General features: G+C 38.5%; 1 protein-coding gene across 1 annotated transcript in view; it reads right to left on the bottom strand.

The window, feature by feature from the left end:
- Positions 1–2,233: 2,233 nt before the first annotated feature.
- Positions 2,234–15,835, bottom strand: part of PDE6C (phosphodiesterase 6C) — a 41,496-nt gene continuing 27,894 nt past the window's right edge. The window contains exons 16-22 of the mRNA XM_059662874.1: positions 8,571–8,671; positions 7,024–7,131; positions 6,872–6,935; positions 5,502–5,576; positions 5,302–5,385; positions 4,780–4,936; positions 2,234–2,376 (exon numbers count right to left, since the gene is read on the bottom strand). Of these exons, the coding sequence (XP_059518857.1) occupies positions 2,315–2,376; positions 4,780–4,936; positions 5,302–5,385; positions 5,502–5,576; positions 6,872–6,935; positions 7,024–7,131; positions 8,571–8,671 (651 nt within the window). The 3' untranslated portion in view covers positions 2,234–2,314. The remainder of the gene's footprint in view (positions 2,377–4,779; positions 4,937–5,301; positions 5,386–5,501; positions 5,577–6,871; positions 6,936–7,023; positions 7,132–8,570; positions 8,672–15,835) is intronic.

Raw genomic sequence — 15,835 nt, 5'->3', positions numbered from 1 at the left:
TGGGGTTTGTTTAGCTTCTATATTTGCAACATTGTTTCTTAGACTGCACCTCAGAGGCCGGCAGTGACAGGTGGGGAACCTTGGCTTCCTCCTTCACTGGAGCAAGCAAGCCTCCTGTTCGCTTCAGCTGCATGGCTGCCGGCCGCCATCTTGGTTGGCAGTTAATTTGCATATCTTGCTGATTAGCCAATGGGAAGGGTAGCGAAGTTACGGTTAATTACCATGTTTCTCTATTAGATAGGATGGTAAATCATGGGAGTCATATTTTTAAGGAGTCTTTGAAAAGGCCTCAAGATGATGAGTTTAAATATTGATTCTCCCATAGACCTATTTCAAATTTGACTATAATGCAGTCAGTGGTGTGCAGTGAGCCTTGGTTTGGGATATGAAATGTACTTACTTATACTTACTCTTAAGTGAAGTTCCTACTTTTGCAGACCTTAAGAGGTGGCACATTTCTTCCCCACAATTCACTTTCTAGTGAATGAGGAAGGGAAGTTGTTTGACCTGACTGATATTTTTGGGTCTAAAATTACATAAAGCTAAAGAATAATTTTTTTAATGCAGCCTCTAAAATAACCCTAGAAGTGGTATTTCAAAATTATTTTAAGCAATAAAAATAAGATGTATAGTACCACTTACCCACTTAAATAGAAAACACTTATTTGGTTGTAGATATTGAGTTTTTTCTTCCTCAAAATATTAACTTACAGGCACTCCTCATTTATAAACCTGAGTGATGAGATTTATTTAAAATACTCATATTTACTGAACACCTACCTTAACACTGGGCACTTCTCTAGGTGCCTGGGTAGCATTATGAACAAAACAGCCTAAAATGGACAAAAACTTTCATCTCAAGGACCTTACATTCTTATGTGAGAGTAGCAGTCAAAATTCTAAGTACCTATCTTATAAAAATATAACAAATGGTGAGTTATTTCTTGGCTGCTTAAAATTAATATCTTCTGTTTAACAAAATATTAGAGGCTCGATCATCAATTCATTTCATTATAATTTATATATCTTTTGATTAAAAGTCTATGGTGTAATTATTATTTGGTCTGTTTTTTAATTCAGTCTATGGTTATAGATAAGTAAAGGAAGAAATGCTAAGTTTTTCTAATGTCCTGACATGCACCATGTACTAGAAGTAGTGGATTGTCCTTAGCATCTCTGGGCAAGTACATAGAATCAATATATAGGTCTAATAATCATTTTTAAAAGTAACCTCTCTCGACGTCCTTCCCAATGGCTTTGATAGTAAAAGTGTCACATAATCAAATTACATTCTTCTGAATAATGCATAATATTTATCAGCTGGTTTAATTTGCATTAGGTTCATCCAGGTAATGTCTTATAAATAGATAATTCTTTCAATGAGAACACTAGATCAGAACATAAAATATTCTTAGTTACACATAAAATAAAAAATTTCAGACTTGTGGAGAAGGGTGGGCATAGGATAAGACATAGTTTATAAGCTGCCAAAAGTGGAGTGGGCTTTACCATTCCATTATCAAGGGTAAAATGTAGAGGAAAGAGATGATAAGCAGCTCAGATTAAATAACCTTTGACTCATTTTGTTTTCTATATAGTATTTATATACATTATACATTTTATGCTGTATATACTCTTACAATAAGACATGTTGATTAGGTATTTTTAGTTCAGGAAGGGATTTGAGTATAAATCACGATTATTAATGCTATGTGCTGAATTGTGTCTTCCCCCCCAACCCCCGCCACAAAGGCATGTTGAAATAGAAATGCCCAGTACCTCAATGTACTGTATTTGGAGATAGGGTGTGTAAAGAGGTAATTAAGGTAATATGAGGTCATATAAGTGAGCCCTAATCCAATGCAACTGTGTGCTTATGAGAGATTAGGACACAGATACACAGGAGGAAGACCATGTAAAGACAGAGGGAGAGGCTGGCCATCTACAAACCTAGGAGAAACCAACCCTGCCAACATCTTGAACTTGGACCTCTAGCCTCCAGAACTGTGAGAAAATAAATTCCTGTTGTTTAAGTCACCCAGTCTGAGATATTTTGTTATGGTAGCCCTAGCAGATGCGTACAATTAATAACTTTTAAAAAGCACTCATTCTCATCTGATTTTGCACTTTTGTAGAACTTTATTTTATCCTCAGTGTGTTTTTCCCTGATAGTCACAAGAGGAGCTTTTCTGAAGCCCCTCCTACTGTGTTACTTGATGGTTTGCTAAATGAAATTTGCTGAAGTTCTTTTGAATGTTTTCTCTTTTTCTTCAAGAGTAGAAACAATATTTGAAATGTAGAACAAGGGATCATACTACAACATTAGGCATGTTTTGGACTTTTTGTCATCAACACCATCTCCTGAATCTTCTGTAGCTAGTAAAAAGGAGAAAAACAGTATTATTGGGAGTGTGGATACATAGTGTTTTTATTCTAACACTCTAATGATGTTAGTATTAACTTTATGGCTTAATTAGTTTTAGCTTATAGCAAATACTAAAGGCTTGACTATTTAAAAACTTAAATACATATTCAGAATTAGTCCACTTAAAAATAGAATCTAATAAAGAATTAGCCAATTATAACATCTGTTTCTTAAGAGAACCACTGAAGTACACAATCTGGGAATCTGAGTTGTTGCTTTGGGCTAGGCATAAAGCTTGTTGCCTGGAAATACAAAATAATGTTCCTAGTTCACAGAAACCTGTCACTGTAATAGGAAAAAGGTTCAGCAGTGATTTTTATGCACGTAAAGTAGAGAAGATCCACATCCTATATAGTAAAAGGGTAATATGCAAATTGACCCTAACAGCAGAGCAACTGGGAATGACTGGTCACTATGACACACACTGACCACCAGGGGGCAGATGCTTAATGCAGGAACTGCCCCCTGGTGGTCAGTGTGCTCCCACAGGGGGAGCTCTGCTCAGCCACAAGCCAGACTGATGGCTGCCAGTACAGCGGTGGTGGTGGGAGCCTCTCCTGCCTCCTCAGCAGCGCTAAGGCTGTCCCACTGCAGCTAGGCCTGCTCCCCACTGGCAAGTGGACACTCCCCAAGGGCTCCTGGGCTGCCAGAGGGATGTCTGACTGCCAGCTTAGGCCCAATTCCCTGGGGAGCAGGCCTAAGCCAGCAGGTGGTCATCCCCGAGGGGTCCCAGACTGCAAGAGTGCACAGGCTGGGCTGAGGGACCCCCCCGAGTGCACAAATTTTTGTGCACTGGGCCTCTAGTTCAATATACTGAATACAAATAAATAGCTAGATAGATAGATAAATAAAAATGCCATGAGCCACTTAAAGGTCCTGATACCCTATTACCCTGTTTATCATAAAATTGAGTGAAAGATTAAATTTTATTGTACTAAGAAATATCACTTGCTCAGTAAGATTACCACTTTTGATATCTTTCTGTAGTGCAAATTAGATATTATGGCTTTCCTATTTAAATCCCTTTAATGACTTCCCCTAGCTCTTCTGGAGGACACATTCTTAGTAAGGCCTTCAAGGCAACACAACCTGGCAGGGCTGCCTGCATTACCAGCCTCTGATACTTTGCCCTGGTTACTGTCTAGTCTCCTTAAGTTCTCCAGTTGCACCAAGCTTATTGCCACTTCAAAGCCTTTGTACATATTCTCTTCTTTCTCTCCTTTCTGAACCCCACCTCTCTTTGCTTAGCCAGAGTTCAGAGTTTAGCATAAGCATCCTTCCTCAGGTACACACCTCATGCTTCCTCTGATAGTTAGATAACCAAGCACTCACTTATTTTAGCATCTAGCTCCCCCATCTGTGAGATAAGGGCTCAGTCTCTCCCCAGGGCCTGCCTAACACAGGGCCTTGTACTGAATAAGTACATAAGTGGATATCAAGGAGTCAGAAATCCTATTTTTATTCTGTTGAAGGATATCCTTAGCCTCTTCAGCAAAAGACTTTCTCCCTCTTTAAAGTCTTTAAAATACTCTTAAACACAATAGAACGCTCTAAAAGGACTGTTGTATCTTCTGTTTTGCAAGGCCTTTCCAGATAGAGATGAATTCTTTGTTAATAAGAATTTCTTACAAACTTTTTGAGTGCTGAACTCTCAGGAAAAAAAATCTCATCGTATTCACATTCCACTTTAGAGATGACATTTTGAGACATCTGATGAGCTAATAATTGATCCTGAGTGTCTTACAGAGGTTTTCTGAAGAAAGTCTAACAAAGTGATTTTAAGAGTAGAGATTTCATTAGGAAAAATAGCCGTGGAGACATTTGAGGCGCAGGCAGGCTAAGTCTTGGAGTACCTGTTGACACCTCACTCAGCTGGCCAGCTTTGCTTTACATGTAGGGCTACCTGGAGATCTGTAAAACCTTCTCATTATATAGAGAAGAATATTAAGCTCAGGGAGGTTCAGCAAGTTGCTCAAAGTCTCACAGCGAATGCATAATGTTGGGACTAACATTGTTGATCCCTTTGATTTCATGGTTTTCATGTTATTTCTAAAAACTCAGTATCTGCAGAGGTGCCTCAGGAGCCAACTTCTAGAGTGGATGAGGAAGCCTAGCCCCACCCCTAGTCAATGGGACCAGCCAATTCCATCTGGAATTCTAAGGAAGGTCTGTGTGTGTGTGTGTTGGGGGGGCGGGGAGGGGGGTGGAGGGAGGGGAGGTAACCTGAAAATCACTAACATCTTAAAATTATCAGACCGTACAGTAAAGCAAGTTTAATATTTGTGTTTACTTTTTATGCTTTTGTCATGTGACTTCTGGCTACTTGCAAGAAGGAAAATCAAATTCCATCTAACCTTTTTCAGTCATGTTTCCTTCTTCCTGCTTTTTCACCTCCTCTTCCATTACCTTCACCTTTGCATCATATTCATCAGCCAGAGATTTCCACTCCATTCTGTTATTCTGAAGGCCATTCAGCATGGGGGTGACTTCTTGGTGAAACCGGGAGAACTCCTACAGAGAATTTCAGGTAAAAAACTACTTAAATTGTGTGGTTAATATTCAGTACTTTCCATATGCAGAAGAGCTGTAAGAAAATGTTCCGGTGTTCAGCACTGCTAGGTCGCATTTAACTCAGTGCCTTGGGAACGGAGACGGGCTTCCTTTCCTGCCTGCCTGAGTCAATTTGCTCTCACCTGAGTTCTTTCTCCTTCCACTCCTGAATGAGAGATTAGGATAATACCGCAAACTTCCTTGGAGAAATAAGGACTCCACTAATGGCTTTTCATGTGGGGTCTTTTTGTATTTGGTTAACAGTTTGAAAGCAAAATTCTCATCCAGATGATTATGTATTTCACCCAAATAATTTGTTTACTTACCTTATATACAAAAGTACAAACAAAGTCAATAAATCCAACTTGAAGTTTAGGCAGTTCATCTTTTTTGTTTCTGTCCATCATAGGCTAGAAAGAAAAATAAACCCTTTAAAGATAGTTATCTAAGGTTCAGCAAACAAAATAGACAGATTTGTATCGATATTTTTAAATAAATAGTGTGTTTTTTATGTCAAGGTCTTTACAATAGGTTGTTGCTGCAGCACTGTTCTCTCCAGATCTCCTTGTTCCCAAAATTCACTTGCAACTAGAAGTGCTACCTGCAAATAAGAAAGACTTGGTTCATGAAAGCAACTTATTAATAGAAAATCTGCATTGTATTAGTATGAATGACATTTAAGACAGGGTATATAGTTACTGTTTAAAGTACCTCTGAGCATATTGTCATACCGCATGCTCTTTGGTTTTAAAAAGATGACATTTACAGATCATATGAAAATGGGAAAGGAGAATTTCTCTTCTTATCAGTGTTCCAAACTCATTCTGGGAGTGCCTACCTCCTAGTTGCTATTGCCACCATCTCTCAACAGTAAAAAAGGGAAATGGGAAGATATTTAATTCAATTATATTATGCTTCAAGCTCTGGAATCTCCCAATTCCTTCTGTCCTGCTTCTATTAGCATCTAGCATCTATCTGCATGTGTGATGCACACCACACTCACACATACGCACACACAGGCTAGAACACAGCTTTACTTGATTACAGTGTGCAGATGTTTGAGGGTTTATTTATATCCTTTTTAAAAACCCAATATCAAATTTATTGAACACCTACTAGCTGCCTTATATTGGCATGAGCCAGGCTTGCTAAGAAGAATGAGATGTGACATTTTTCTTTAAGATGCTCACAGTCCAGTGAAGGCAGTCATGAACTAGTATACAGTGTGGTAAGTGCTATAACAGTAATAATATGAATGTTATGGAACAAGGAGAATGGAGTAAATTTAAGTTTAATAAAGGGGGGAGATTGTGCACTGAAGAAGGGATTGTAGGAAAGAGAAAAGCACTAATGATTCATCCTCGTGCTGATTTATCACACAATCCCTGAATAACTACGTAAACTTTTCATTGCCTGTCCAGTGATAAGGAATACTTTCAGGAAAGCATTTTCTTTCCAATATTCCCTCTACCTGTCTTGTTCTGGGGCCTGATCAAAAAGACCTATTGTCTTACATTTGTGAGCTCGTGAAAGCAATTTGCCTTTTTTCATACCCAACAGGGAACATTTTATCTTTGTCTTAACTTCTCAAGTTCCTCTTTCCATCTTTTTAAATTATAAACTGATTGCTTGAGAGCACAAGTTCAGGGTAATGGAAGATAATAGCTTCATATAAGTGATATATCATAATTAATTTAGCCATCCTTCTATTCATGGACATTTAGATTAGTTCAAATAAGTGATAGCTATAATATCACTTGATAACTCTATTGATAACCCAGAAGGAGAATAATAAATGTGTGTGTGAATAAATGTCTGAGGTTACCCGATATACTCTTGTTCCATTTTACGTGGGACCTACGAGTGTGACAGAAAAGGAAACATAATTTTATTCACCTGACTTTGAACCTCCCAGGGCTTCGTTATAGCTGACAAGTCACATGCAGTCATCATCATTGCCCTTTGGAAGAAACAAAAATTGTTAATACAGAAAGAAATACAAAATAAGTGATTTTTGCCAAAATAGGAATAAAATTCTGACTACTCACATGATGATCTCTTTTTTGGTTGGATCAATGGTTATGTATTTGATGGCCTCTTCTTCAGTTTCCATTTTTTCACAGGCATCAACAATTTTTTGAAACATGGTTCTCTTCCTAAAAAAAGATGCAGCTGTGCAATAGCATATAAGACCAGAGGGTAAAAAGGTATCTTTAACATGAGCTTTTCAGATCTCCTGAAGCACAGCCAATGACTCTGTGGGTGTGGACGCCAAGGTAAGAAGTTACATTTTATAATATGTCTGTGCATAAAATATAGCCATATTTGCATGACTATATCTGAGACAAGCTCTACGCACACTGTACTATTCAGTTAAATTGTCTTACTGCGCGTAAGCTCTGTTGGGTCACCTTTCACAATGAGGTGTAAAATTGAAGATATGCAAACCCTACAGCAATTTCATTTCTAGGGAGAGTTTTTAGGAAACATATATCCAAGGACATACAATTTAGTATTGTGGGCAATTATGAAAAATTTGAAATAATCTAAATGTCCATGAATAGAAGGATGGCTAAATTAATTATGGTATATGCATACAGTTGAATATACAGTTCAAACGAATTAACTGGATCTCCATTTACCGTCAAGGCAAATCTTTAAAAGAAAATGTCGCATGTAAAAAGCAAGTTGCAGAAAGGCATATACAGTATGATACCATTTATGGGAAATTTTTAAATATACTTCACAATACCATATAAAAACATGGATGGAAAGGAATACACAAATACACATCAGCCTCTGAATGGTCATGTCTTTGAGGGAGAAAGGAGGGGTCTTTCATGGTGGAGTGTGTGTGTGTGTGTGTGGGGGGGGGGGAATATCTCATTTCTATCACTTTTTTTCTCCTTAAAAAAAAATAAGACAGGTATGGCAAAATCTTAGCATTTGTTGAATCTGAGTTATATTATCCTAAGTATCTGTCTTCATGTTTGAACTATCTAATATTAAATTTTTAATTAAGAAGGATCAGAGAGGCACAATTTGATACTTCCCATCAGTCATTAAATATTTGGATCCTATAACTTGTTCACTTGGTTCTAATCCATTTTCACCAAGCAGCTTTATGGTTCACTGACAAGAAAATATGCAGAAGCTTGAAGTATCTGGTCCCTCGTAACTATTATTATAATAAATCAGCTGGTACTCTGCTGTATATAACTCAGAATTCTGGGAGTTTGGTTAATTTGCATCAGTATCACCAAGATTGTTCATCTCCCAGACTCCGGACCATGGTGAATTCAGGACAAAAGCCACCTCATGAGGTTGTGTGGGATCACCCTTCTGGCAATACGACAATCTTGCTGAATATTCCTCAACTCAACCTTTTTCAGATAAACTATTTAATATTAGGGGCTTAGCTTTTAAAAGTTTCCAGATGTCTAGAAATTCACTGTCATGCATCTTGAAGGTGTTTTATTGATAACCCAAAAGGAGACTAATAAATGTGTGTGTGAATAAATGTCCTTCAAGTTTATTGCAACGGACCATTTATGGAAGGCAGAACCACACAGGTATAAGGAAGTTCTGTACTTACTTGAAGTATAAAGCCAGGTCAGTTGCTATTATTGCAACTTCAAACAAATGAATAACTGTTTCAAACTGGCGTTTATTTAGGTTCTGGAAGATGTTTAAACTCTGTAAGATGAACATTCACAATAAAGTGCAATCATTAATTTGCCTGTGATTCAACAAACAAACCAAACTATGCCTAAAATAAAGATTATTTACAGAGAGAAGAAAACTAGGTCTTCCACTGTTTTGCATTCAATTTTTGCTTTCACTGTTTGCTTTCAATTTTTGCATCTTGGATTAAGAAAACCTCTCTACTTTGAGTAAGTAATTTACCCATAAAAATAGATACTAGCAAACGTTCATGTAATCAGTATAAGATTTTGAAGTAAATAAAAGTGTTTTCTTCCAGGACCATTTAAACAATACTAATAGGTTTAAATATGTGCTTGTATTAATCAAAGAGCTTTAATAAAGAATATCTGGGAGAAAACCAAGATGGCGGCATAGGTAAACACCAGAGTTTGCTGCCTCGAACAACCACTTCAAAAATACAACTAGAAGACGGAACGGACATCACCCAGAACCACAAGAAGGCTGGCTGAGGGGAAATTCTTCAACTAGAAGGAAAGAGAACGGCATACCGAGACTCAGAGGAGGCGCAGTGCAGGAAATACAAAGATCCCGTGCGACCTGCCCTGCCCAAGCCCTGCCCAGAGCCATTTGCCGGATAGCCTCAGGCAAAGGCTAGATTAGCACCTCCCCAGAGGACAGAAATTTTCCCACTGCAGACACAGCTGATTCTCACAGCCAGTTGGCCTGGAGGTCAAATCCCCCCAGTATTAACTACAACAATCAAGGCTTAACTACAACAAGACTGTGCACAAAGACCACTAGGGGGTGCACCAAGAAAGCATAAAAAATGCGGAGACAAAGAAACAGGACAAAATTGTCAATGGAGGATATTGAGTTCAGAACCACACTTTTAAGGTCTCTCAAGAACTGTCTAGAAGCCGCCGATAAACTTATTGAGATCTACAAGAAATCTAATGAGACCCTCGATGTTGTGATAAAGAACCAACTAGAAATTAAGCATACACTGACTGAAATAAAGAATATTATACAGACTCCCGACAGCAGACCAGAGGAGCGCAAGAATCAAGTCAAAGATTTGAAATGCGAGGAAGCAAAAAACATCCAACCGGAAAAGCAAAATGAAAAAAGAATCCAAAAATGCGAGGATAGTGTAAGGAGCCTCTGGGACAGCTTCAAGCGTACCAACACCAGAATTTATAGGGGTGCCAGAAGATGAGAGAGAGCAAGATATTGAAAACCTATTTGAAGAAATAATGACAGAAAACTTCCCCCACCTGGTGAAAGAAATGGACTTACAGGTCCAAGAAGCGCGGAGAACCCCAAACAAAAGGAATCCAAAGAGGACCACACCAAGACACATCATAATTAAAATGCCAAGAGCAAAAGATAAAGAGAGAATCTTAAAAACAGCAAGAGAAAGAAACTCAGTTACCTACAAGGGAATACCCATACGACTGTCAGCTGATTTCTCAACAGAAACTTTGCAGGCCAGAAGGGAGTGGCAAGAAATATTCAAAGTGATGAATACCAAGAACCTACAACCAAGATTACTTTATCCAGCAAAGCTATCATTCAGAAGTGAAGGTCAGATAAAGAGCTTCACAGATAAGGAAAAGCTAAAGGAGTTCATCACCACCAAACCAGTATTATATGAAATGCTGAAAGGTATCCTTTAAGAAGAGGAAGAAGAAGAAAAAGATAAAGATACAAATTATGAACAACAAATACGCATCTATCAACAAGTGAATCTAAGAATGAAGTGAATAAATAATCTGATGAACAGAATGAACTGGTGATTATAATAGAATCAGGGACATAGAAAGGGAATGGACTGACTATTCTTGGGGGGGAAAGGGCTGTGGGAGATGCGGGAAGAGACTGGACAAAAATCGTGCACCTATGGATGAGGACAGTGGGTGAGGAGTGAGGGTGGAGGGTGGGGTGGGAACTGGAAGGAGGGGAGTTATGGGGGGGAAAAAGAGGAAGAAATGTAATAATCTGAACAATAAAGATTTAATTAAAAAAAAAGAATATCTGGTAGATGTCCAACTGTTAGATATCCATGTTGAATTACCTACCATGTAATTTCAGAGTGATCACAGGAAAATTTTCAGGAACTGTGAATTACACTAGTACTCATGTGTGTGTATGAAAAATAATGAAATTCTCCCAAGCTGTTCTCAAAATGTATCCTTGCAATAATATTTTACAAAGACTTAACTAGACCTTTCTTGAAAGAGTTTCCCACTAATGATCTCTTCACATATGGATTGGCTTCCTTTCTTAGTGTTCTAGAAAACTAGAGTATAAAGTTGGGAGTGGTTTTTAAAAGATCTGATATTCCAAATAGACCTTTATAGGCATACAGGCTAAAGGACAGATATATAGTGGTTTTGCCAAATGAAATCGACTGTTATGAAATACAGGAAAAGTTCCATTGGAAAGAAAAGAGGAAATAGTATATTAACTTATGTAGAGATAGAGGCAGCATAAAATAGACTTCTCTCAAACCCAAGACCAGCTATGGCTCTCTGTTATTCCAAGAGACTGAAAAACTAGAAAGCAAGAAATGAACAAAGAACTCAAGTTTTCTATATTATCTATACAAATAAAAGGGTAATATGGTAATTAGACTGGGAGACCTTCCTGGAGACCTTCTGGACGTCCTTCCGGACAAAGCCATGGTGGCGGGGCTGAGGCAGAGGCAGTCAGGGGCAATCAGGCCAGGAGGAGAGGGCAGTTGGGGGTGATCAGGCCAGCAGAGGGGGCAGTTGGGGGTGATCAGGCCAGCAGGGGGGCACAGTTGGGGGCCAGCTGGCTGGCAGGGGGGGGAGGGCATTGGGAGCTACCAGGCCGGTGGGTGGGGGCAGTTGGGGATGATCAGGCCTGGAAGGGGAGGACAGTTGGGGGCAAGCAGACTGGCAGGCAGAGTGGTTAAGGGTGATTAAGGAGGCAGGCAGGTGAGCGGGTAAGAGCCAGAGGTCCCGGATTGTGAGAGGGATGTCCGACTGCCAGTTTAGGCCTGATCAGACATAGGGATCGGGCCTCAACTGGCAGTCAGACATCCCCCAACGGGTCCCAGATTGGAGAGGGTGCAGGCTGGGCTGAGGGACACACACCCCGGTGCACGAATTTCGTGCACCGGGCCACTAGTCCTATATAATAAAAGGTTAATATGCAAATTGTCCCCACAGGCGGGAATTCAACTGACTGGGAGTTAGACATGCACTGGCCACCAGGGGGCGGCGTGGAACATGGCGGGCATTGGCAATGTGGCACTGGCAGCGGGCGGCAATGGAGGCGCTGCTGGCTCCAGTGGGCCCCAACGAGAGTGGGACCTCGGCGGGATGGTGGAGCAGGTGAGCAGGTGGAGCCAGGCCAAAGCGGTTGTGAGTGGGGGCCCCAATCGCCCTACCGGTCACCCTATAGATCAGCCCTGATCACTGGCCAGGCCTAGGAACCCTACCTATGCATGAATTTCATGCACTGGGCCTCTAGTATATGTTATATAAACCTTCACTTAAGTCATTTTTTATAACAAATTTACTAGGCTAAACACCATATAATGATAGCAGCAACTCACATAATACTTACTGCTTACCAGGCACTATTCTAAATGCTTTATGAATACTCTTAATCTTAAAACAAACCACAGTACAGAGAGGTTAAGTAACTTGCTCATGGTTACACAGTGAGTACACGGCAGAGCTGGAATCTAAACCAGTGCAGCATGGCATTACACTGCCTCTCAACAAGGAACCCAGGTTCGGTTCCCATATTCACCACTTGATAGTTGTATAATCTCGGACACGTCATTTAGCATCTGTATTTGCTTTCTCAAATGGGGATAATAACAGCTGCCCTGCCTAACTGCCTAGCACTTAGTCTATGCTCAATAAATATTTGTGGAATGTTAACTCAAATGAGATAACTGAGAATGCATTTTAAAACCATAAATTGCTACAAAGGCCATATCATTATTCTTGTTATGTAAAGTTTTGAGGCTAGCTTCAGGTTAAAAGAGACTTGCAAACCCGAGACCAACTATGGCTCTCTGTCATTCCAGGAGATTGAAATACTAGAAAGCAAGAAATGAACAAGAACTCAAGTTTTTTATATCATATGTTATATAAGCCTTCGCTTAAGTAATCTTTTTATAAAACAAATTCTAGGACCAAAAATAGTATTTTACACAACAGTTATAAGTAGTAGAAAGGGAAGCTGTGATATTTTTTGTTAAAATAATGAGTTCATAGTGGCAACTGTAGTCTATTTAAATTGATAGAATGAAAAAATGGCTGTTGAACACTCCAAGAAGTACAATAAACAAAAGAAAACCTGTCTAGATCAAAATCAGTTTCTTATTTGACACAGTTCACAGCAGTCCCTGGGGCATCCCAGTCCATACTCTGAACCAAATCTGGATACAGGGCATTCTCAACCTGGCCTGGATTGGCCAGGAAGAAGGAAGAGCAAAAGGAGCATTTACAATTTTAATCTCACTTCCTGCCCTTGATTTTGGCACCATGGTGGCCTTTGGACTGGTGGTGACCCAATGGCATGTTTATGTCATTGAGTCACTTACTGTCTTTATTTGCTCATTGATGCACATTTTTATGTTCCAAATGTAATGTGACATATACTTTGTAGCTCCAGTGACATTTAAATTCATCCTTGATTGCTGTACTGGGGGAAAAAGTGAGGGCATGTGTAGAAATGCCTTAAATTTTTAGACTAATTAATATTAAAAGCGCATGAAGACATTTTAATTTTACTGTATACTGAAAATTTGCTAAGAAAATAGGTCTCAGGAGTTCTCACCACACATTCACAAAAAGGTAAATATGTGAGGAGATGGATATGTTAATTAGCTGGTTGTTGCAATCATGTCACTATGTATATGTATATTGAAACATGTTGTACACCTTGTAATATATGTAATCTTAAAAAATAAAATGAACAAAAATTTAAGAAGAAGAGCCAAATTAAAACAAAATGGGGGGGGGGGGGCCAGGAAAGCAAAACAGGCTGATGAATCTAAATAACCCCTTAGGCTATAACTTCCTGTCTCTACCAAGTGTCAGGTTGTACAGGGCGCATAATCTATAGCCATCGACCAAATAAATCAATATTTTTATGCACCAATTATTTTAATGTATATTGTTTATATTTGTAAACCTGGATACCTGTTACTATTTGCTAAGTATATCTGTATGAGAGGAAAAGCTACATATAAAGAGAAATATAAAAATAAATATGACTAATCCTGTTGTACCCCATTTAAGTCATACCTTTTTCCAATCCAAAATAATAAAACAGCTGTATTAAAGCTGACAGGTTATCAAAAGGTCTTTCGGATTACAAAGTAAATCAATATTGGATTTTTTAAAAAGATGAACATGGCATACTTTTTTTTTTTAAAATATATTTTATTGATTTTTTACAGAGAGGAAGGGAGAGAGATAGAGAGTTAGAAACATCGATGAGAGAGAAACATCGATCAGCTGCCTCCTGCACATCTCCCACTGGGGATATGCCCGCAACCCAGGTACATGCCCCTGACCGGAATCGAACCTGGGACCTTTCAGTCCACAGGCTGATGCTCTATCCACTGAGCCAAACTGGTTTCGGCAAACATGGCATACTTTTAAAATTGGTATGATTAAGGAAAATGAGTGTACATTCAATTTTTCTGTACTGCTTTTTTAATAGATAGCACAATATACCTAAATTTCACTCATCATTTTTTCCCTCATTCATTTCACTTTTATCTAAAAAAACTGTGCAAGTCTACTAATTGAAAAACCATTTCTTAATTCTACATTCTTTCATATTTTCTCTTTTATTCCTTTCACAGCTAAGGCCTTTAAAAGAAAAGCTTCTAAGTGGTTTCTTTTTAAGCTGTGGACGTAGATTCTTACGAAGTATCCTGCTTCTGTTTTGTATTAGTTGCTGGAAAGCTCTTGATCAAATTTGTGGCCCATGTCTAATAAATGTTTATACCTCACTGTACACATTTTGGGAACATTTTGAGACTTTACCATACTTTGTCTTATTTTTCTTATTTTTCCATTAGCCCTCTCTAATGTTATATGTATTTTTGGAAGCTCCACCAAATCATTTTGGACAAAAATTGAGGATTAAACACATATTCATGCATGCAATTTTTTTTAAGTAAGCAAAGATGCATTCATTGGAACAAAGGCCCACTTACTCAAAGAAAGAGTATATTTTTATTCTCCCTCTACTATTAAAATGGCAATAAAAATATAAATTCTGCATAGCACATCAAAATAGGTGGAAGTGGCTCTAATTCATTCTGATTAGGGCTCCCAGGAGAGAAGCCACAGAAAGTACAGGCAGTTTTAGTCTTCACGTTGGAGGAGAGTGCCCACCTGTTCAGGCACACTGGTGACCTACAGAAGATACTTAGTTTCTTCATGCCTTCTTTGTATGCGATGGGGTTGGTATGAATAGAATTATTATGCACTTTGTAACGAAGTGTTTTTGAGTAACAGAAGGGTTCTGTTATTTATGCTGAGCAATTTATTTTGTCATTTTTATAGTACATTATAATATTACAATGTATACTCTCACAAATCTGACTAACAGGTATTTCCAGCCATTCACTCAGGTTAAAGGGTAGGTTTCTGTCTGGTTAGAATATAAGTGGTTCTAATTCACAAAGCAGTGAATCCCGCTCTATGGGGATATAAGGCCATTTTAGGTCAAAACCTATGCAAAACAAAGTGTCTGAGTCATGCCCATGAAATGCTGAAGTTGCTAGATAAATTCTAAGGATCTTCCTTGTTTTAAAAATTAAAGATTTTAAAAGTAAACATTTTTATACAAAAATAAGTAAATAAAAGAGTCACATTGTCTACGTAGGATGGCTAAAAATTTCTTTTTTCCCCTAGCATTCAATTTGCGTGCTTATAAAAAGCTCTGTGATTGCATTGCCTAGCGACTCTATTTACAGGCCTTAAAAGTCTGCAATTAGCAGATTGAATAGCATTGTAGGCAGGTCCTCGCCAAGATGGTAAAGATTACTGAGATGCAATATTCCTTTTTAGAATGAATAATAAACCTTTATATAGCCATCAAACCCAGTTCAGGCTGCAGAATAAATAACATTAAAAAATTTAATATGGAAAACCACAACCTTATTATAAACTCCCCAGTCCCAAAAAGAAA

This window comes from Myotis daubentonii, chromosome 13 (assembly GCF_963259705.1).
Source record: "Myotis daubentonii chromosome 13, mMyoDau2.1, whole genome shotgun sequence".
NCBI classification, from domain to species: domain Eukaryota; kingdom Metazoa; phylum Chordata; class Mammalia; order Chiroptera; family Vespertilionidae; genus Myotis; species Myotis daubentonii.
The sequence above is the reverse complement of the archived record's forward strand: the minus strand, read 5'-3'. Positions and strand labels throughout refer to the sequence as shown.